General features: G+C 38.8%; 1 protein-coding gene across 1 annotated transcript in view; it reads left to right on the top strand.

The window, feature by feature from the left end:
• LOC149469262 (phospholipid scramblase family member 5-like) overlaps positions 1-23,517 on the top strand; it is a 96,789-nt gene that overhangs the window by 2,429 nt on the left and 70,843 nt on the right. Inside the window, exons 2-4 of the mRNA XM_089669550.1 lie at positions 4,751-4,920; positions 6,048-6,090; positions 12,685-12,905. Coding sequence (XP_089525676.1) covers positions 4,751-4,920; positions 6,048-6,090; positions 12,685-12,905 — 434 coding nt within the window. The remainder of the gene's footprint in view (positions 1-4,750; positions 4,921-6,047; positions 6,091-12,684; positions 12,906-23,517) is intronic.

Below are 23,517 nucleotides of genomic sequence, written 5' to 3' on the forward strand. Positions count from 1 at the left end.
TTGCTGGACAGCTTGGTGTGCACACAAATGGGGAAGAAAATTTAAAAGCATGTGAAATAAGAAATGCAATTTACGTACCGAATACTGTCTTTATAAGTATTATGTATAGGCAAAACTTTTTTTTTTTTAATTAAGGTAAGGAAGGGACAAAGCCCCTATCAATTTATTCTTTTCTGTTTGTGTGCTGCTGGGATGATTGCTGCTGCTTCCTGCCCTGAAGAAACAACAGGATGAGAATAACCCTCCCCAAAGTGAGGGGCATTGCATTCCTAGAAAGTTGTCACCGGAATACTGTATTTGTCCTCATTAGATATGTTTACCTACAACTCTTGCTTTGGTGACAAGTCTAAAAGTTTTGATTTTCCATAATTTTTAAGCTGGTTATACACAACTCTTTTTTTCTATTTATTTGTTCAGCCAGTAGGCTGAACAAAAAAAATGGATAGATTGCTCCATCCACACAAGTGAGGTAGATGAAGGAATCCCCCTTGCCTTGATATTGTATTCTGACAGAAGCTCCTACTGCTGATTGCCTGATCAACATACGTTTTCCAACCTGCTCATTTGACAGAAGTCGACTTCTGTTGACTAGGGATTGCCACACATTGATCAAAATTCAGCCAGTTCCTGCTGAATTTCAATCTCTCTATGACATCTATCAGAACAAATATATAGGTTAATCTCCCCAGCAGGGACACAGACAGCAATTAATAAATTATCTATCTAATAAATCTAATAAATTAAATATCTAATAAATTAAATATTAGAGGGTCTAACTGTCGTTTCCCCATTCAAAACTAAAAACAGATTCTATCTACACTTTAACTCCTATACAGATACAATAGTAAAATATTGTTTTTACTATAGTGGTCTATTAATGAGAGAACAGTTAAGCTGGCCATACACTGTTGAAATTCCTGAGGATATGAATGAAACTAGCTCAGAGGGTGGGCCTGTCAGCCTCCTCCTGGCTGACCTGAAAAATCAAATGAGCCAGGTGGAAAATTGCTGGCCGAACGGTGGCTGCATCCAATCAGATGCACCCACTGATTGGATATTTTGACAGCCAGCAGGTCCAGCTGTCAAAATACAACAGTCTCAACAGGAAATTCATCCATCCATGCTGTATAGAGTGGATAGAGGAATCAGATATATTTTTACATTCTGACTGAAGGCTGAACAAAAGACATCTATAAGTGTATGTGCAGCTTAATTCTTCGAAGAAATATAAAAGAGGTCTGCAGTACAACACAGCTCAGCACAGCTAGTTTAAAGTACTCATTTCCTGCTATATATGCAATAACACACTGCAGAGACATGGACCTATTATAAAAATTTCCAAGAGTTTAAAGATCATAAATAAAGTTAAACTCCACATCTTATTTTAAAACACTCTGGAGCAGTTCATTTCATTTCATTTAATTAACTCTCATATATAGCACAAAGAATAGAGCCATGAAACAATGCTGACTGTAAAACGGACTGGAGATCAGTATATAAATTATTTACACCATGCTTATACATATTTAAATAGAAGCTCAAAGAGGTTCTGGAAACTTTTTCATGGTGGTCTGGCAGTAAACAATAGAAAGAAACAGTGGCAGCAGTGGCAGGAGGAAGTGATATGTAGCAGCTAGACTCCTAGTGATGTCAGACACTGAAGTGTTTGCTGTTCCATTATGTCTAATTAACACATAAGAGCCAATGTGCAGTAGAAAGCATTTACTGAACTCACTTATTTTCAGAACAGCTAAGGCTGGAAAAAAAGAACTTCACAAAAGACATTTCATTCACTCACATTAAGCATGTCAGTACAGCAATTATCTATACTGATTAGTAGAAAGTAGCAGTTGTTGGCAAAGTAATGGAAGAAAATGATAACAGAATTGACACTCTACTTCTAAAATAAGGAGGAAAAACAACAGCATAATCTTATAGGAAGTAATATTGTTGTCAGCTATGTTTTTTTATGCACAAAACAGCTCTGAGCAATACAACATGAGAAAAATGAGCAAAAGGTCTTGGGGTTTTTAGATATTAAAACATCCGTGCATTTGGTGAACCACAAGTAGGGTTCATCCATTTTAAGGTTCGAACAGTAGGACAAGGTTTGCATTTCTTTATCACAATGTATGGCAACTAATCCATTACAAATGATATTTTTCAGTGGATGATAATCTTAATAATTATACTTCTGCCTAGACTGTTGACAAGTAGAACATTTAAATTGGATAAGGACATTTTTTTGGGGGGGGAAGGTTGGAACTTGGCATAAGAGAAATATTTCTCCATAAATGTCTGAAATCACAGCCTCTACAGGTGTGATAGTGTTCATTGCAGGGATAAAAGGTATTGATCACTAAGATATAATGCATTTTACTCACGGTTTAAAGTAAACACCCTCTGAGGAAGAGGGTTTCCTTCGAAACACGTCAGCCTTTCTTTGGCACTTGGATGACACTTCTTTTATGTCGGGGCTCTTGGTGCCATATGAAGCATATTTCCAGTGATTGTCGTTTCTTATGCAATTTGTCACTTCTTGTTTGAGAGTATAATTCAACTTTCATTCAATAAACTGCTGTCTGAGATAATGCGCTAGGCCAGTGCGATCTTGTTTTATTTTTTCCTTCTTTAAAGCAAACATGTCAGGAGAGACATATGAGGGCTGCCATTGCTGACCTTTTTTTTTTTTTGGAAAGTTCTAGCCACCCAAGTTTTTTGCTGTATGTAGAATTTTCAGAGGGAGAGAACATCAATGGTGGGCTGACATTTATTTTGCAACAGTTTTCCTAGTGCAGGTATAGGCAACACATTTTGTTTTTTTTAAATAGAGAAGGGAAGGGTTAGACTCTCTGCCATGATTTTCTTGTGTTCTCTGTCTCTATTGTTACTGCAACAGAAAATAAAGTGAAATCCTTCATTTTAAAATGTTATGAGAGCAAAAAGGTGAAGGAAAAATCTTCCAATAGGGACAAATGTTGTGATGAGAACTGTCTACGATGGGTGACTTGTACCTACTAGTAAACTTTTTATAAAGGAAACATGCACCATTTAGGAGATATTCACTATTTCTGCAGCCATTGTTGTCACCGGCGCATGTGCACTGTGCTCTGAAGTGACAGCATATTGAGTATGCACAGGTGTAACATCATTGTGGCTCAGCCATTCAAATGGCCAGAACCCACGAACCCAGAAGGAAGACTGGGTAAAGATGGAAGCCCTGTCAGCATTAACAGCATACCATTGGGAGGGCTTCATTACATGGTCAGTCTTTCATAATATGCTAGTATTCCATATGTGAGTAGTCACTGCTGTGTCACACATTTCAAACAGCCTGCCTTCTGAACTACAGAGGTACTGAGAGGAGGCGTTTCAGGAGGTGAATCAGTACAGGAATCACTGCTTGCAGGCAGCAAGGTTCCATGGAGGGAACCAAGCATGCAGGGAATCCAGGAAGTTGTGGAAATAGATGGCCAGCAGTCAGCACTCACAGTATGAAAGGAGATTTTACAAGCTTATATTGAATTGTCAAAAATAAATATTGTTTGTTTTGCTATTACAATAATATTATAAAATGAAAGTGATGTGACCATAGACCTCCTTTAAAAAAAATGAACCTTTATACCACTATACTATATTTATTTTTTTACTCCTTTTGTTGCCATGAAAGCTTAGTAAATACTATTGAGGGGAGGAGTAGGTAATTAGGGAGGGAGTTGACAGTCATTTCTATGCATCCATTCCTTTTGTATTCACTACCTTGCATGCATTTCTCCTGCAATTCCCCATGACTGGGTATCCAAGAATCAGTATCTTATAACATGAATTAGTACAATGATTTTTGTAACCAAAGGGAACCTGCAGAAGAATGGATTGGTCACTGTAGGTTGCACATTATAAAGTGGAATTCAAAATTTTTAATACTATAGGGGACATGTCTGTGGCAGTGCCCTTAAAGATTTACCTTTGTCTTTAATTCCACATGAAAAGAAAACCATGAACCTTCTGTACCAAGGCATTTCCTTTGTTTGAGACCTAGAACTGTGTATCTGTAATTTAAGATCATTCACTGTGCCACTTACTGCTATTCTCACAAGATTTGGAGTGAGGTGTGATGATGTCCCTACTGTGCTGCACACTGGTCTCCCTGCTGGAGTGAAAGCCTTACCTGAGGACTTTCATTGGAGGGATCTCCCTGCCTCTGTTTCATCCATTCTGTGGATCTGTGGTTTCTGCACCTCAACCGTTGTTTCTTGATCATACTTCCACCAGTCATAAGATCATTACTCATGAAGTGGAAAATTCTAACACAAGAAAGTAAAACTCCTGTATCACGAAAAGAACCTCAACACTGTGCATAACAAGACATCACAACACAGTAAAGAGGTAAAGATCAGCTGCAGGGAGTCTACAAGCAATACTGGTGACTCCAGTAGTCTTTTGTCTTCTGTCTTCTGCTTGACTTGGACAAAACTTCTTCAGTCCAGCTCCTTTATATTCACCATCAGCCTAGCTAAGATTAGTAAGTCACATTCAACTTGAATTGTGCTGCAATGTTAAAAGTATTTTTCTTCTTATCCAATGGTTTGAAAAAGCTGCTTAGTTAAGCAATGAAACACCTTTAACGTTAGACAAGTCCATTTGAATGTGACTAACCACTAGCTATAGCATGATATGAATAAATGAAAACATTCACAGACCTTTAATGCCAATATTTCAGTAAAATAGCCCTTGATTTGTATTTGTTTAGATGCTTGGTCTCATCAAGATAAGGATCTTCCAAATTATCTGCCTGGCACACCCCAGCATATAGATCAGAGAGAGCATCTGGACTCTCCACCACCATGGAAAGCAAAACTTGACACAAAGATTCCAGAACCGAGGTTCCTGGTACCGCCCGGTTTAGAACATCTAAGCAAGGTGAATTTAAAATATTTTCATTGTTTCAGAGCTCCAGGCAAATAAAAAAAAATAATAAAGAAAAATGTATCTGGGTTATTTATTCATTTTAAATCCAGGAAAAGTGTTATCACATAGTGCTAATATAATTACCTGAAAACCAATTTTATACTAATTTCCCAAAATTCTTTGCATATCAGAAATCAGGAGTCAGAAATTGGACCAGCACTGAGAACCAATTAGCTTCTATTGTATTGTTCAGTGCTGTCATCCTAATATTTTTCAGGTACTAGGTATTAGAAGGGGAGCTGTTCAGGCAGTTTTCAAGAGGGGGAGACCAAAAGAAGGTTGTGGGGGATGCTGTAGGTTCTACATTGTGGTTTATATTCAAGGCATATACAGTATTGTAGCAGTGATTTGTGAATAACAAGAGTTACTGGACACATCAAAAAACATTTTAACAAGTAAACCAGTTCAATAAAACTTTTAAGATTAGATTTTTTTCCCAAATCTGTTGTTACAGAATAATGAGTAATTCAAAGAAAGAGAAGTGTCTCTTAAAAAAGAACTACACTGAGTCTAAACCCCACAAACAAAAAAAAACATTGCTTAATTAATTTTTAATATTCAAAGCAAATTCACCCATCCATCCATGTCTACATGGTTTATTTTGCTGAGAAATCGCTTTTAAAAACACCACCCTAGCATTTATGGTTGTGGCCATCTTAAATAAGAGCAGATGATTCATGTAGGATTTACTTTCTGAAATCCATATGCTCTTAGCTCAGGCATGCAGGCAGGAGGATGTGCTTAGCTGTAGACTTCTGGTATGTATGATATAATTTGCCTAGGCATGGAAACCACGGGGTAACTGAAAAAAATGTAAACATAAAGTTTAAAACAATTTAATATGATATACTTTCCTATCTATTTCCTAATGCTAGCAGCATAAGGATTAACAATAGTCAATGTTGATTGGGGGGGAATGAAGTTCCACTTTAAGCTCTATATTTGACTTACTGTCTGCTGTGAATATAGATAAGCCAAAGCTTCGCAAGTTGTCTCTCTGTACGCATTGTACTACATGTGCTGTGTTAGATAACTATCATTTATGAGATATAACGTTTATATATGAATTGGTTTTCTAGGTACAACAGATCATTGTTCATCAGCAAGCGGAGTTGCTGGGAGGTGAGTAGTTATCATTAAAAGTTCTGTGAGTATCATCAGATTTTCCCTGACATACCAGGCCAACAATATTTGACAGGAAAGTACATTTATTGCAATCAATAAATTCATTAACATCTGTCCTTCAATAGGAAAATGCGTCTATTCAAACTATTTAAAATAAAATTAATCCTGCATTAACTAAACATTCACTGCATATTTTTCAAATGAGAAATAAGGGCTACCATTGGTGAACTCCTACATATACTAGTTGCTAGGCTGTCTCTGGATTCAACTCTTTGGGTCACTAACTCGGAAAAACTATGCAGATAAGGAAACTTCCTCAATGCTGAGGGGCATGTGGGATGGTATCAGAATGGAAGTGAGCTTAACGCTTCCTGCACACATGCCATTGGGGTACCAATTTGCATGCCTGTTGGACCAAACTGGTAGTGCCACACACTTATTTTTTAGATTGAAAATTAAAAAAATTTTGAATGATCATCCTGTGTGGAAACACAGAATCAGCTTTTGGTTTAGTGGGTCTATATACAGAATTTCTTGCATTTTTTTGGGAAATGTACTGATTCCCTAAGACTTAGGGAGTAAGGGCAGATGATTCATGTAGGATTTACTTCCTAAAATCCATCTGTTCTTAGCTCAGGCATGCAGGCAGGAGGATGTGCTTATTCAAACTATTTAAAATAAAATTAATCTTGCATTAACTAAACATTCACTGCATATTTTTCAAATGAGAAATAAGGGCTACCATTGGTGAACTCCTACGCATACTAGTTGCTTGGCTGTCTCTGGATTCAACACTTTGGGTCACTAACCCGAAAAAACTAATCAGATAAGGAAACTCCTTCACTGCTGCGGGGCATGTGGGATGATATCAGCATGGAAGGGAGCTGAATGCTTCCTGCACACATGCCGTTGGGGTACCAATCTACAAGCCTGTTGGACCAAGCTATATACAGAATTTCTTGCATTTTATTGAGGGGGGGGGGGATGTACTGATTCCCTAAGTCTTAAAGTCTAAATCTAGTCTTAAGTCTAAGTCTAGTCCAAAAAAAAAAAATCTGTATATAGACCCACTAAACCAAAAGCTGATTCTGTGTTTGCACACAGGATCAGCATTCACAATTTCTTTTATTTTAAAAATAAAAAATAAGTTTGTGGCACTACTAGCTTGGACCAACAGGCATGTAAATTGGTACCCCAATGGCATGTGTGCAGGAAGCTCCTTTCCATACTGATACCATTCCACATGCCCCTCAGCATTGGGCATGCCATGAAAAAGGCCCCTTTTAACCCCAAAAAAAGATACTGTTAGGATAAGAAATATTTATTATGTTAAACATTCAGTGACAGCATATTTGCTGCATTACAAATATGGTTCCTTTGCCCACAAATATATAGCGAATCCAACACGACATGTACACTGATTTTTAACAATATGTATAAGTCTTTCCCTTGGAGGTCTTACCTCTATATTAGTTTAATAATGACTATGTAGAACAGTGTATTCCTATAATTCAGCTTTAAATAATCAGGCAAGCATTATCTGTCACAATATTATATTTCAGGAAGAAAAATTTTGGATCTAAATCTATAGATCAATGAAGAAATAACATTGACTTCTGAAATGTTTTCCACCCCCACCTCCATTTCACACATGCTACTTCCTACTATTTAAAATAAATTCTATCTTTTTACCTCTCCATGAATCTGAAATTGGATTCAAATTAAAGCTTTTTGGATCACTGTACATCTTTCAGCATATAAAAGGAACTGTGACACTTAGTGATGCTTTTCATGATTTTCACTCCTGCCTCGGTACAAGTTGTATTTACAGGAAAACTGCCACCAATTAGCTACAAGAGGTCTAGAAAGAATTTGAAAAAGATAATGTATGTGAATGATGACAGTGAGATTTAACAAAAGGGCATTTTGTCTTGAATTCAATTAAGGCTTGAGTCTTAGTAGGAGACAAGTATTAAACAACATAGCTAAAGGACCCCACAGGAGAACAAGCCCAGCTTGCAACTGACTCCACGTGGATAATCTTGCCTATGGCTATACAAACTTCCATTCCTTTAGTGCTTTCTTTTTTTTCTTTTTGCAATGACTGCAATATTTAATGGCTTGCACGAAAATTTAAAGTACAAAATCAGGTATTGAGTGGATTGGTGGGAGAAAAAACAAAATATGTTCAAGCTTGATCGATCACCGTAGGATACTTATTTTGTATTTAAAATTATATTCAATGATGGATTCTACATGATTCTTCATTTTAATGCTCCGCTCATCACTCGCATTATTGTTTTAGTTCAGCTCCATACTGTATAAAGAATTTAAATATTGTTTGAGTAATTTACCCAATAGCTTGATCTTAAATTACATAGTGATTGGAGGAACAGCACGAAGTAAACTGTAGGTTAAAGCAATTACTAGAAGTAAGAGCCACATTTATTGAATCAAGTGCAATTATAACTGTACTGGCAACTATGATATAGTTAAATAACTAACTAACTAACTAATCTATTAACAGTGGCTTTATCTAATTTTAAGTTGGCTTACACAGAACACACTATAGTTCACTTTTAGTATAATAAAACATTCAGTGGTGTCTGCCCCTTAATTTTATTGCAAACTCTGGTGAAGCATAGGAGACAAGAGCATCTGACATTCCACCTAAAAATACTCTACAAACACTTTAATGGAAAACTATGACCAGCCTATTTTTTTACATATTCTTATTCAATTCTTGCATCAGCTGTAAAACAAGCCCTCAATGGCATCTGTAGTTATGGGTCGTGTGGAACAATTAATCAAACACAATTAAAAGTCAGGTCACAACACTTTGCTCTCTACCCTCTTTCACTGCACCTGTATTGTTTTCAAATTATTATTATAATAATACAGGATTTATATAGCACCAACAGTTTGCTCAACGCTTTACAATATAACAGGAGACAATACAGTTCAATACAAGAGGGATAGGAGGGCCCTGCTCCTTGGAATTTACAATCTAGGAGATAAATTAGAAATTACGATGCTTATATATATAAAAAAAAGGTAAAATTTAGGAGCTTTTGCTGTAAATTTTAAGGATGAACCGCTTTGCAGTGGTTGTAGTTACAGAAGCCCTACATATGTATGTTAATATTTAAAGCAGAGTTCCACCTGACTTTTAAAGTTTGTCCCTATCTCTTTCTTGCTGCCCCATCAATGTTTGGCACTTTTTTTCAATGTTTTCATACCTTTATTTGGGCTTAAGTGTTTTACTTCCTATTTATTTATTTATTTATTTCAGGTACTTATATAGCACTGTCAATTTACGCAGTCCTTTACACATATATATTGAACATTCACATCAGTCCCTAACCCTCAAGGGGCGTACAATCTAAGGTCCCTAATTTACATTCATACATACACATATTAGGGCCAATTTAGACAGGAGCCAATTCACCTACCAACATGTCTTTGGAGTGTGGGAGGAAATGGGAGCACCCAGAGGAAACCCACACAAGCACAGGGAGAACATGCAAACTCCATGCAGGAGGCACCATGGTCGGGAATCGAACCCATGACTCATTTACTGCAAGGCAGATGTGCTAACCACTAAGCCACTGTGCCGCCCATGTACCTTGCCACGGCCAGGTACGTCATATTCACCCACTCATTGGTCCATGGGATATATGTGTCATCAATCCCAGGAATCAATGGGCAGCAGGGAAGACTGACTTGCTCCCTTTTTGGGTTGCTTCATTGATTGACGGTTGTCATAGCAAAGGGGCGGGAACTTCCACTGACACCGCCATTGCTATGGCATCCTTCAATACAAGGAAGTCTCCACACCTTCTTCACACTGCGCAGCAGCACCATTTCCCGGAAGAATGTCCGAGTGGGCTTCAGATGCCCACACTGAAGATGGAACCTTGCAGAATCAAACAGTTCTGCTTTAAATTGTTTGCAAAATCAAATCTTCAGTACTTACAAATTAACACACATGCACTGTAAATTTCCAAAGCATTTAGCATTGATCAGTATGTACAGTTAACCCTTTAAATCCAATGTTGTTTTTATAGTTTTGGATAAAGTGGAAAAGGATTAGAACCTCTGTCATATTTTAATTCTATCTGGGACCATGTTGGGGAGACTTGACTTCTCTACCTGCCCACTGTCACCTGGTGACTATCACTGAAAAAAGTTATAACTAAATTAACAAACGCATTCCTTTCATTTGTTTCATTTGGATGACGTCCCATCAAGCGATAATAGTTTGCGCCTACGGGAAATTATTAACATTTTCACATTTTTTCCATAATTTGGATTAGGATAATGAATGGATCTGAATTTCATTCTGATTATTAATTCAGATACACATGACACCAGTCAATATTGTCCAATCAGCTCATGTCAATTTCTCTTGGTGGGATGGACTAGCATCTGAAAATATTGAATCTGTCCGGTCTGATAATATACTGTATCGAATATATAGCATTCTTCTGGAAAGATTACAACATTTTTCAAATCCACCTGGACCTATGAATATATGAAACGAAAGCCGAAGATACAAAATTAATTCTGAAAACAAATTGGTTCAGCATAATGAATATGACAAAATGAAATTCTTCAATTAACAAATGCATCTGAAAGGAAACAAAACAAAAATTTTCGGAGTGCACATGTCTATGGGAAACATCATAAAGGGGAAGTCCAAGTTACTCTCAACTTTGATGTAGGTCCCAACACACTAGAACAATAGGAACATGAAAGAGGCTCCAACTTTTCACCATTAGAATTGAAGAAAGACTAAAATGTGTGTGTGTGGCTACAAATGGTTCTAAAATTCTACTCCAAGCATAATTCTTATAGGATCCTAGAGTAGATTCAAGTGATACTATTAACTTCTGTTATGCTATTCTAAATTTGGGTTGGCAGGATAAATCATATGTTGGCTAGTTATTTACTTTGTAGGAAAATTAGCAATCTATAATAGGACCTTTTAGGCAAAAGAGTACCAAATCATTCTTTATCTCTTTATCTTTGAAGAGGTCTATGTGTAATAGAAATTGCTTCAAGTAACCCTCTATCACTATTAATAATTCAATGGCAAATCCTATACACAAATCTTGCATACTATAAACATTTGATAATGACTAGATTTGTATATGAGATTTTATTGTTGATATGTTATTAGTGATATATTGCTGAGTAAGTTATAAACAATTAATTTTCCATTGGAGAGGAATTCTGAAGATCACTGTTTTACTAAAATGACTCTTTCTTGAAGTAGTTGAGCAGTGTAGAGGCTAGAAAAGGGAATAAAAATCATTATTTGCATGCAATTAAAAAGGGCCCAAGACTTGAGAAAATGTATGTGTGTGCTGACATATATTATTTGTGCCTTTGGTATTTTGCCTCTATTTAGTTCAGCCCCCAGTTAGACACTTCCAGCCTCCAGGATTCCAGAATTTCATTCTTAAGGGACTATTTACTAAAAAAGAAATTGCTGTGTAAATGTCTCTTCAAATAATCCCTATAAATTATGTAATATGTTGACTTCCTACAGTTGTCAGCTGCATAATTGTAGCTGACCCCAATTAGGAAAATGCTGTATTATGGCAACTAGATTGAGCTGACGAGTCGATGTGCCATGTGTTAAAGAATCCTAGGTTTCAATGCACATTAAAGTGGTATTAAACCCAAAGTCAGAAATGTCATACAGTATATTGCAGCTTACCAATTCCTAGATGTGGTGGCTGCATTAGTTTTCTTTCTTAGGCTTTTTTCTTTCTGTTTTTACTTGGTGATCTGCCCAAAAACACCCTTTCTGTATTAGAGTGCCTCCACTCTGGATGATGAGGAACAAGGGGCACCTTTGGACAGCAGAATTGTCAGTCTGATAATACTGCTTAAAGTGGTTGTAAAGGCTTAAGGGTTTTTTACCTTCATGCATTCTATGCATGAAGGTAATAAACCTTTTGTGTGCAGCATCCCCCCCCAGCCCCCCCAATACTCACCTAAGCTGCCTCTCGATCCAGTGATGTCCACTAGAGTCTTGGCTATTCCGGGACTCCCTCTCCTCTAGCTGAGACAGCAGCGGGAGCCATTGGCTCCCAGTGCTGTCAATCACAGTCAGTGAGCCAATGAGAAGAGAGAGGGGGCAGTGCTGAGCTGCAGCTCTGTGTGAATGGACACACAGAGCTGCGACTGGTGAGTGCATAGGCTCGGGTGCGCCCATAGCAAGCTACTTGCTGTGGGGGCACCCAACAGAAGGGAGGGGCCATGAACGCCGGCAAGGGACCCGAGAAGAGGAGGATCTGGGCTGCTTTGTGCAAAACCACGGCACACAGCAGGTAAGTACAGACGTGTTCATTATTTTATTTTTTTATTTAATTTAGGCCTTTAGAATTACTTTACCACTCTGCAGCTTTTTATGAAGCCCCGCCCACTTCAAACTGGAAAGTATTTAAATATGCTTCAACTTCAAAAAGTTTTACTCTATTGCCATATGCCTTACATAATGGCAGTACAGTAAAATATTGTTGAGTCATATGTATGATGTGACATTGCTGTGCTAACATGACTTTGTTTCTGTTTATCAAGTATTCCTTGGCACTGAAAAGAGCAACAAGTATGAAATAAAGGACATCTTTGGACAAAGAATTTACTTTGCAAAAGAAGAAAACATCTACCTTAACAAAAACTTGTGTGGCCCAGTGCGGCCTTTCAAAATGCACATTTCTAATAATGCTGGCCGGGAAGTAATCACAGTTATTAGACCCCTGAGATGCATTACTTGCTGCTTTCCCTGCTATTTACAAGAGGTCAGTGAAGTTGTGGTGATCGCACTTGTTAATATTATAGCAGTTTTTTGATGAGCAGCACATGTTCTTTGCTAAAAACAGTTTCCTTTTCCCGATGGGGATAAAAATGGCATTCACATAAGTTTTAGATGAGAAGGGTGAAAGTACATAATGGTTTTAAAAATGTCATGTTGACTTTTAGGATGCAAACAAATGACAGTAATGATCAGACTACACTTTCCTGTTGAAGAAATTTGCAAAATGTGAAGCATAGGTAATTTTATAAAGCGCACTACAGGAAATCTAGTGACAAATAATTAAAAGCACCTGTTTTGACATTTTACAACAGGGACTGTTTATGTCATAGCCCTTAATTGTAAAGGTGGTATTGCTATACAATGGGCATTTTAACATATAAAGACTTATAGATTTGAACACTTATTAAACCAACTGACATTTATAATAACTGAAATGAGCAATTCCCTGCAAAGTAAACACTAATTAATTACCTGTTCCACTTTTAATGCCACCAAAATCCATGGAGTTGAAGAGATAATCTTGCTAAAAGATCTACATTTACATTTAACAGTTTCGGCAGTATCGAATGCAGACATCCCCACTACACTTTGTGGTTCTATCTGCCAACCTCTACATCACTACATGATACAGTAACAGGTAAGTATTACGTGTCTGCTTTGCAGGTAGCTACTCATTTCATGTATAGTTGTTTTATATATATTTTATTTAATATCTATGGTTAGAAATGGAATATTGACATTTTTATTATTATTAACATAAATATGAAATATAGCATAAAAAAACATATAGTATTCTCTTTCTGAGCAAGCAATTTAAGATTTTGGTGCATTTGCACAAGAACTCCATTTCCACTCTGCCCTAATAAGTTTGTACTTTACAGGGGTCAATAGCTCAAGCTGAAATTTCCATAAGTGAATACGTAACAGTAGTAAAGCTTCTGTCTCACAACCCCTTTTTCTGGTTCTGACGAAGGTTGCAATGAGAGACAGCATTGCTTGAAAATACTGTAGATAACTGTAGCCTCCCTGCCTTGATTAGGAGTCTCTTCTAAATTTAGTGGTGCTAAGCTTAAGTCAGCTTAGCTTGAGTTGATAGTTTAGCTGTCTTAGGTATCTTCTGGGCCCTGATTACTGTATGTGTCTTTCTAATGCCAGTAGGTGGAACTGCTGCCTCTGAGAAAAGCATAAGAGCTCCACTAATAAGAGTTATGAATACGTATCTCTTCTTGGCCAACCAGTAGGAGTTTCCTTGCCACTGGTGCATACTGGGAGAGGATAAATATTCAGTGAATGACCCTTGGAAAACATTCTGTTCTTCCCTGGGCCTCCTGCCATGGGCAGGGGTGTGTCTTGGGTCTTCTCCCTGATAATCATGTGGCTGTACAGTGGCCTGGATTTGAGGCCTAGCCTGTGGACCCTGGGGATTGAGGAACCATAGAAGACCTCCAGATGTGACGAGGGGCCATAAAAAAGCTCGAATGTGGAGCTTGGACCCCACTGGAATATGGAGTATTCTCTCCAGGGTGCCGGAGCAGATTTTTCAAGTACCTTACAATCAGGAGTGTTACAATCACAGAATGCAACCTCGGCTTCAGGGGTCTCTATCTGTGATGACTATAATTATCGTGATTCCCTTTTGTGGAGTCTAGTAAATCATGAGTATCCTGTGCATTTAATTCTCTCCTAGGAGTGTGAAAGTAAGAAATAAACCCCTTTTGATATACCTTAAAGTGACTGGTGCTCAATTGTCCATGTCCCACTATTGCCTAAGTAATCAACCCCTAAGGTGAAATACCAGCCCACCCGTCTTCGGGGGTAACCACCATGCTTCCATGGGTCAAGGGGTGATATTTAACTACTGTTGTGAATTCTAATATAACACTTGCCAATATAAAACTTTTATTATGGGACTTTCATGACATCAGTTTAATGATTGCAAAGTTAATGTTTAAATAGAATAACACTGTTCAACAAATTTTTATTTTTTGCCAGTTTTGGAAACAAAAGGATCCATTTCTTAATGAATTTCACATTCTGAGTTCAAATATAACAATGAAATTTGTCAATTGGCTCTAGTTTTTCTGTAAACGGAAAGTTTTCTACTATAGGCGTAATGACTACATAATGCACAATAATTATATAGATAGATGTCTTTCCACAAATATAAAGCAAGTGATATTGACTACATAACAAAGCCTAAATGGCATAATATATTGCATAGGATTACCAAGAAAAATTATAGCCATAAGCTAAGTTGAATCATTTTAATACTTAGGATTCTCACTAGTTTTGTCTTCAGTTTGTGTCGGTTTTGCTTCTCTTGGCTTTTCTCTTGTATTTGAGGAAAGGGCTATCTCTTACAACTGCACGTGACTACACGCTTCAGGTTCTTCCTCACTTGACTCAACCACGAAGGATTCTGGTGCTTTAGGAATTGGTAGCCCCTCTCCATGAGGAACTGGACGTATTGCTGATGGAATATTTGGATAGTGCACAGATAACTTTTTCTTCTTATTTAGCCCTTTTACAATTGGAGGCACCATACAAAAGTAACAATTACTAACATGATCTGTTGGCTCTCTCCAAATCATTGGCACAGCGAAAGGCATAGATGCCTTTTTTCCATTCAACCATTGCTCCAGTGCCGTCCCACAAGAATTGCAGCATATATGTGGTGCCCAGCTCTTGTCCTGGTCTCCTATCTTGCAGCCAAAATACAAGTTGTAGGCTTTCTTAATCATTCCTGTTATCCTCCTTTTTTGTGAGATAAAAGTTATTTCACCGCAGATATAGCAGAAATTATCTGCTTTATTCACACAAGTTCAAGGCATTACTGAGTAGCCTATATAAGCATAAAACGAAATGTAAAGACGCTGTCGAACTACAATCAGCTACAGATACTGCAGATTTTATGCAGTGAAGTGATGCAATTAAAGGCTAATATTGCATCATCTCAGTATACATGCAATTTTCTATTGGTCACCAGTATCAATTGCGCAATATGCAGCTGAAGTTGCATCATAATTTTGAATGGCTTACGTCATTAGATGGGTGAATATATCATGGAAACTAGAGCCAATCAACATTTTTTAGGGTCATTTTCGTTTTCAGCACCCCAAAATTATGTAAGATTAGCTAATTTTATGCCCAAAACTTTTTACCTGTTGAACAGTGTAATATTTAAGTAAAAACTTTTTGCATAAATAGTATGCCTCGGGGCAGACTGACAAACTCATGGGGCCCCCGGGCAATAGGGGATCATGGGGCCCCTGTGTCCTTGCCCAAACTCAAAAAAGCCTATGAAAAAGGTACCAGGGGCATCTCATGGGGCCCCCCACTGACCCCGGGCCCTCGGGCAGTGCCCGAGTTTCCAAATGGTCAGCCTCTTATGCCATACATACATCATGTAGTTCTAGACTACACATGTCCAAAACTAGTCCAACATTTTATGAAAAAAAAAAAAAAGAACTATCCATATAGAAATTATTTGTAGAACAGCCAATGCAGAATCTTGAAACACTTGCACTTTCATTTTATAACAACAGAATTATAACAGTAATTCAAACAATAGTTACATATGACAATCCAATATAAGCTATCTTGAAAAAACTTCTTTCATGCTGTGAGTTCTGCCTGTCTGCTGGTCATCTATTTCCACAACTTCCAGGATTGCCTGCATGCTTTGCAGCTTCACCTCTGCTGTTTATTTTGAATTTTTTAATGTGTAAAAGAGTATAACAATTTTAAATTTTTACTATAGATACACTTAAATGACTATTCATGTAATCCATTTAATAAATAAATAAAATATCTGTATATACTGACATTCTCTATCATTTACAATAGGAGAGGATGCTCTTCAAGGACACCACAGAGTTGTCAAGAATTACATTAATTTACCCAGTATAGTAACTAGGTATCAGTCATGTAACATATCACATCAGTGCATGCTCACAAGGACCTTAAAGGGTAACCTATTAAAAGGTTGTTGAGGCATACGAGGAATCCAGGGCACCTGGATGAAACACTGCAATAACCCTGAAACTCCATTCTACAAATGTTTGGTCAACATCTAATCAGGACTATTGCATTGTCAATTACTGACCACTGAGCTGCCCCACTTTATTCTATATGGCATAAATTATTAAATACATGCATGCCAGCTATAACAGGCCTAATAGATTTTCCAACCAACCTCTTTCCTAATGATAAAATATATCTTAGCATGGTCTCCCCATGTGTCCATGGCTTCCAATAATATATATGTATATAGTGTATAATATATACACTATATTGCCAAATGTATTGGGACACCTGCCTTTACACACGCATGAACTTTAATGGCATCCCAGTCTTAGTCCGTAGGGTTCAGTATTGAGTTGGCCCACCCTTTGCAGCTATAACAGCTTCAACTCTTCTGGGAAGGCTGTCCTCAAGGTTTAGGAGTGTGTCTATGGGAATGTTTGATCGTTCTTCCAGAAGTGCATTTGTGAGGTCAGGCATTAATGTCGAACGAGAAGGCCTGGCTTGTAGTCTCTGCTTTAATTCATCTCAAAGGTGTTCTATCAGGTTGAGGTCAGGTCTCTGTGCAGGCCAGCCATGTTCCTCCACCCCAAACTCGCTCATTCATGTCTTTATGGACCTTGATTTGTGCAGAGATGAGCAGTCATGTTGGAACAGGAAGGGGCCATCCACAAACTTTTTCCACAAAGTTGGGAGCATGAAATTGTCCAAAATGTCTTGGTATGCAGATGCCTTAAGAGTTCCCTTCACTGGAACTAAGGGGCCAAGCCCAACCCCTGAAAAACAACCCCACACCATAATACCCCCTCCTCCAAACTTTACACTTGGCATAATGCAGCTCGTCAAGTACCATTCTCCTGGCAATGGCCAAACTCAGACATATCCATCGGATTGCCAGACAGAGAAGAGTGATTCATCACTCCAGACAACACACCTCCACTGCTCTAGAGTCCGGTGGTGGCATGCTTTATACCACTGCATCCAATATTTTGCATTGCACTTGGTGATGTAGGGCTTGGATGCAGCTTCTTGGCCACGAAAACCCATTTCATGAAGCTCTCTGTGCACTGTTGTTATGCTAAATTGAAGACCACATGAAGTTTAGAGATCTTTAGCTATTGACTTGCATATAGTTGGCGACTTTTGTGCACTGTGTGCTTCAGTATGCGCTGAATTCGCTCTGTCATTTTATGTGGTCTACCACATCATGGCTGAGTTGCTGTTGTTCCCAATTACTTCCACTTTGTTATAATACCACTAACAGTTGACTGTAAAATATTTAGTAGCAATGAAATTTCACAGACAGACTTATTGCACAGGTGGCAACCTATCATGGTACCATGCTGGAATTCACTGAGCTCCTGAGAGCGACCCATTCTTTCACAAATGTTTGTAGAAGCAGTCTGCATTCCTAGGTGCTTGATTGACAGACCCAACCAGGACAGGGGCTTTTGGAAGGGACTATGGGCTTGTCTTCCACCCGCTGATTATGGCCAATAGAGGAGACCACCAGGGATTTTGTCTGCTTCTCCTGGATGGAGCATGGAGGAGAGCTGGGTTCTGAAACCCTTTGACTGGCCGGGAGTATCTACTGGGATTATGTGCCCAGGAAGTCCCCAGAAGAGTGGTGCGTCTGTGGGAACATTGTGTTGGATTAATCATGCAGACAAACATTCACCAGATGGAGATATGGAACTCTTCTTGGGTATATTTCTTATCTTGCCCCAGTTGGTCCTCATTTCGCCCTGGCTACTACCAACTTTATATTTTTACCTTTTTATATTATTTCTGCCGAAGATGTGCCACTTGGTAACCTAGATCTGAGCTGGATCTGGGGTGGGACATGTAGGTAAAAGTGGTGTAATGTACTTTATGTATCTGGGGCTGTGGAACAGTTTCTGGGCATTCTGGTGTGCACAACATTGCTAATTAAGACTTTTTGTGGACATGTTTTCCATCACATAGAGAAGGGAAGCAGGGTGGGGAATTCCTGTGACTATTAGCTATACTAACAAGACTTGTCTAGATGTCTAGCTGTTGTTTATATTAGTGTTTAAAGGTTGCATTGTCATGTTTTTACTTCTCGTACATCTTATCTTATCTATGCTAATATCCCCAGGAGAGGTATGTCCTCCTGGAGGTATAAAGTAAGTATTTGAGTTTGGATAAACAGTTATTCCTTTGGTTTCACCTCAACATCTTGTCTGTGTATGAGGCATGGGGTAAAGGGCTGGTATTAACTATCGGTCTGCTGGAAGGGTTTGGAGGGCAGGAGACACTGTTTGGTGGAGACACCCAGTTAGGGTGCTAGCCGGTCTGTCACAATACCCTACTGTTCTTGATGCTAACAATCACCTAAATGGTACCATACTGTCCAACACACCTTGAGGCTAAGAGAAGGGTTAAATGCCCAGCAAAGAAAAACAACAGCAATAACGATAAACTACAACAATTTAAACAGTGCAGTGTGCACTAGTAATACAAATTGCAGGCAGTGTAACAATTGTTCTTTAAACAGATTACATCCAAAAAACCTGGATCATAGAGGCAGAGTTCATGTCTAAGGAGTGCCCTAACTAATGGTAAATACACTGGGGGCTGTTAGAGAGTACAGTTTACTACCACTGGCCAGTGGTCACTTATCTATTGTTGACCAACACTCTAAATAGATTTTGTAATACCAGTGAACAAGGAGAATATACCTTCAAATGAGTAGGAAACAAAATCACTGGCCAAGATGCATTGATGGTGATAAAGGCACATCAGTGGTGTAGAATCATCTCCAGAATGCTGTGGGAACCATGAAGAGTTCAGCAGGCAGGCAGTCAGGCTGTGTACGGAGAATGGAGAGTGTACCCAGAACTGTCAGGATGCAGCGTGGATACAGTGGCTCAGTGGCTTCCTGGAGCTTTCTGCAACCTTTGGAAGTAGCTAGTAATGACGCCACTATGTTGGGGGCGTGGCTCACTGTGACACACACTGACAGCTTGAAATTGTGCACCTGCTCCAAGCAAAAACATGGTGCCTGACAGATATGTGGGATGTAAAAGAACATACTCTGCCCTATATGCTTATTTATTTAAAAAATGTATTGTACACATGTATGGTTCTCCAATAGAGCAGTGCAAAGTACAGAAATGATGTGCAAGTCCTGCCCATGGACATAACGTTTATAGGGGTGGCGCCACACTAGTGGTGGTATCCTGTGGACATTTTGATTGCTGTATGGTGAAGTTTGTGGGTGATTTATTTGTTTTAATGTGCTTTTTTATGTAAGTGTTTTTAATCCTTTTGGTACCATTAAATACTATATACAGAGAGTAGTGATGTCCTTGATGTTCATGGCGCACATATGTTCGACTTGAACATCGGCTGTTCGTGTGATTGGCAAACACACAAACAGTAAAAGCGTTCGGTGGGCACACCGCACTCCACAATGCACTGCGATCTCACAGTGCATTGTGATTGGCCAAAGCAATGTACCTGACCACAGGTCAGGTGCATTGCTTTGGCCAATCACATCACAATTGGGCGGAGCAAGTGGTGATGTTACTGCTAGCTCTGCCTAATTGTTTACATCTGACCGGCAACTGTCAGACCTGTCAGATTGGTCAGTCAGACAGATCGACGGGCTTCAGGCTTTATATTTCTTTCGGCGAGTTGGCATTGTCATGACAACACTGAACGCCGAGATTGACGATGGATTACAGTGAGGGAACCATTTTATTATTAATTTTAAATAAAGGACTTGTTATAAAGTGTTGTTTTGTTTTCAGTTCAATAAAGGATTTTTTCAAAAGTCTGTCGCCTTTATTTTTTCACAATTTAACCCTTCAGTAAATGGGTAGGGGTGCAATTACCCCTCACTCATTCAAAAGAGGGCAGGCAGCATCAGGGTGCCACCTTATTTAAAGGGGTACCCTGATGCCAATGAGCTCCCCTATCCACAGACCTTTACAACCACTGGGAAAGGGTTGTGGGAAAGAGGCCCTTGTGGGGAAGAGACATCGTCCCTATGCCAAGGGCATGTTGCTTGGTAAGCTGAAGGAAGCGGGGGGGTGCTTGTTTGTCCCCACCCCCTTTCCTGCCCTGCCAAACTTGTGCTCGGATCTGGTAGGAATTTAGGGAGGACTCCACACTTTTTTCCCCCATGTTTTGGGGGTGGGGATCCCCTTAAAAGTCCTACCAGGCCTAAATGGCCTGGTACGGCTTTTAGAAGCAACCCCATGCACTTCCCCCCCATTTTGGGAGGTGGGGTTCCCCTTAAAAGTCCTACCAGGCCTAAAGGGCCTGGTATTGCTTCTAGGGGGATCCCCACACACTTTTTAAAATACATTTTTACTGTGGGATACCTCCTAATCTTACTACCAGACCTAAAGGGTCTGTTATGGATTGGAGGGGACCCCCATTTTTTTTTTGTCATTTTTCAAAAAAAATTTCAGTCCTGCTGCAGCTGGTTCTATACATTATACAGATGTACAGCTTTGCAAGTAGTTTAAGGAGACCCCCCAGGCATGATATTTACAGGATTTTTTTTACTTTAAGCAATGAAAAAAGATTGCCCCTTTAAAAACTGTACTTTTTGAAAAAAAAATTTTCACTGATTCATGTCCCTCAGTGAGTCCCCATACCCCTTTATGGCCTACAACTTGCATATAAGCCTTCAAAATGGGCACTTTTGAATTTACAAGTTCGAGTCCCATAGACTTGAATTAAGTTCGAAGTTCGTGGTCAAACATTCATTAGGTTCAAATGTTCAACCGCGAACTGAACAGGGGGGTGTTTAGGCCATCACTAACAGAGAACTATTGGTCCTTTTTTTGCCTTTACATGTTTTTTATGAGTGTAAGCAGTGTATGCAACAGAGAAAATCCTGAAGTGTGCATCTTACCTTGGAAATAACTCAGAGCAATTTGAGGTCAAAATCTTGGAGGTGAGCAAATATATGTTATATGTGGTGGAGGCACACATGACACAACTTGTTTTCTGACATTTGGAAGACATATGGCACCTTATAACATTAGTGATTGAAGGCATTTTATACGGATTTTATTTTTTATTATGGACATTATTTATTTGGTGAATTGTATATAGGTTGCTCTACAATACTTTCTGTATATACTTCCTTTAGTTTATCTGCCCTCTCCTGACACCTGTGCATTGCTATTGGTCCCTGAGTTAGCCCATCATAGTAAGGATCCAGTAGGGATGTGAGGGCTAGGACTTAGTGGTAAGCTCCAGTGATAACCAGAAGTGTCTTTATGGATGCAACCATTCAGCCCTAAGTCTAAACTGACTACAGCAGTCTCTTTTATAAAAGCAAATCATTCATATCCAATTCTGGTCATGCATAACATGATAAATTAGGATGATGTAACCATCGACTGCAGCTAGGGGATGTACTTTAATGGATGACTCCAGTTGTCAGACAATTGCTATTACAGATAAAAGGTTGTCAAACATTTTAAAATGTCTTCTTGTGGCCAATAGCCAACTGCTGCATTATCAGTGGAGGTGAGGGAATAATGTTCTCAGCACTAAATCCTACTGTTGACAGAATCAGAAGGTCCACAATGGGCACAAAGATGGCCAGATATCCCACTGCCTATATACAGTGGGGATTGAAAGTTTGGGCACCCCAGCTAAACATTTGTATTAATGTGCATAAAAAAGCCAACGAAATTTGGAAAAATCTCCAAAAGGCATCAAATTACAGATTAGACATTCTTATAATATGTCAACAAAAGTTAGATTTTATTTCCATCATTTACACTTTCAAAATAACAGAAAACAAAAAAATGGCGTCTGCAAACGTTTGGGCACCCTGCAGAGTTAATATCTTGTACTGCCCCCTTTTCAAAGCTGAGACCTGCCAGTGTCATGGATTGTTCTCAATCATCGTCTGGGAAGACCAGGTGATGTCAATCTCAAAGGTTTTAAATGCCCAGACTCATCTGACCTTGCCCCAACAATCAGCACCATGGGTTCTTCTAAGCAGTTGTCTAGAAAACTGAAACTAGTTGACGCTCACAAAGCTGGAGAAGGCTATAAGAAGATAGCACAGCGTTTTCAGATGTCAATATCCTCTGTTCGGAATGTAATTAAGAAATGGCAGTCATCAGGAACAGTGGAAGTTAAAGCAAGATCTGGAAGACCAAGAAAAATATCAGACAGAACAGCTCGCAGGATTGTGAGAAAAACAATTCAAAACCCACGTTTGACTGCACGATCCCTCCAGAAAGATCTGGCAGACACTGGAGTTGTGGTACACTATTCCACTAAAAAGAGATACTTGTACAAATATGGTCTTCATAAAGAGTCATCAGAAGAAAACCTCTTCTATGTCCTCACCACAAAAATCATCGTTTGAACTTTGCAAATGAACATATAGACAAGCCTGATGCATTTTGGAAACAAGTTCTGTGGACCGATGAGGTTAAAATTGAACTTTTTGGCCGGAATGAGCAAAGGTACGTTTGGAGAAGAAGGGGCACAGAATTTAATGAAAAAATCCTCTGTCCAACTGTTAAGCATGGGGTTGGATCAATCATGCTTTGGGGTTGTGTTGCAGC

This window comes from Staurois parvus, unplaced genomic scaffold, assembly GCF_062004578.1.
Source record: "Staurois parvus isolate SC_StPar_1 unplaced genomic scaffold, SC_StPar_1.0 ptg000078l, whole genome shotgun sequence".
Classification (NCBI taxonomy): Eukaryota; Metazoa; Chordata; class Amphibia; order Anura; family Ranidae; genus Staurois; species Staurois parvus.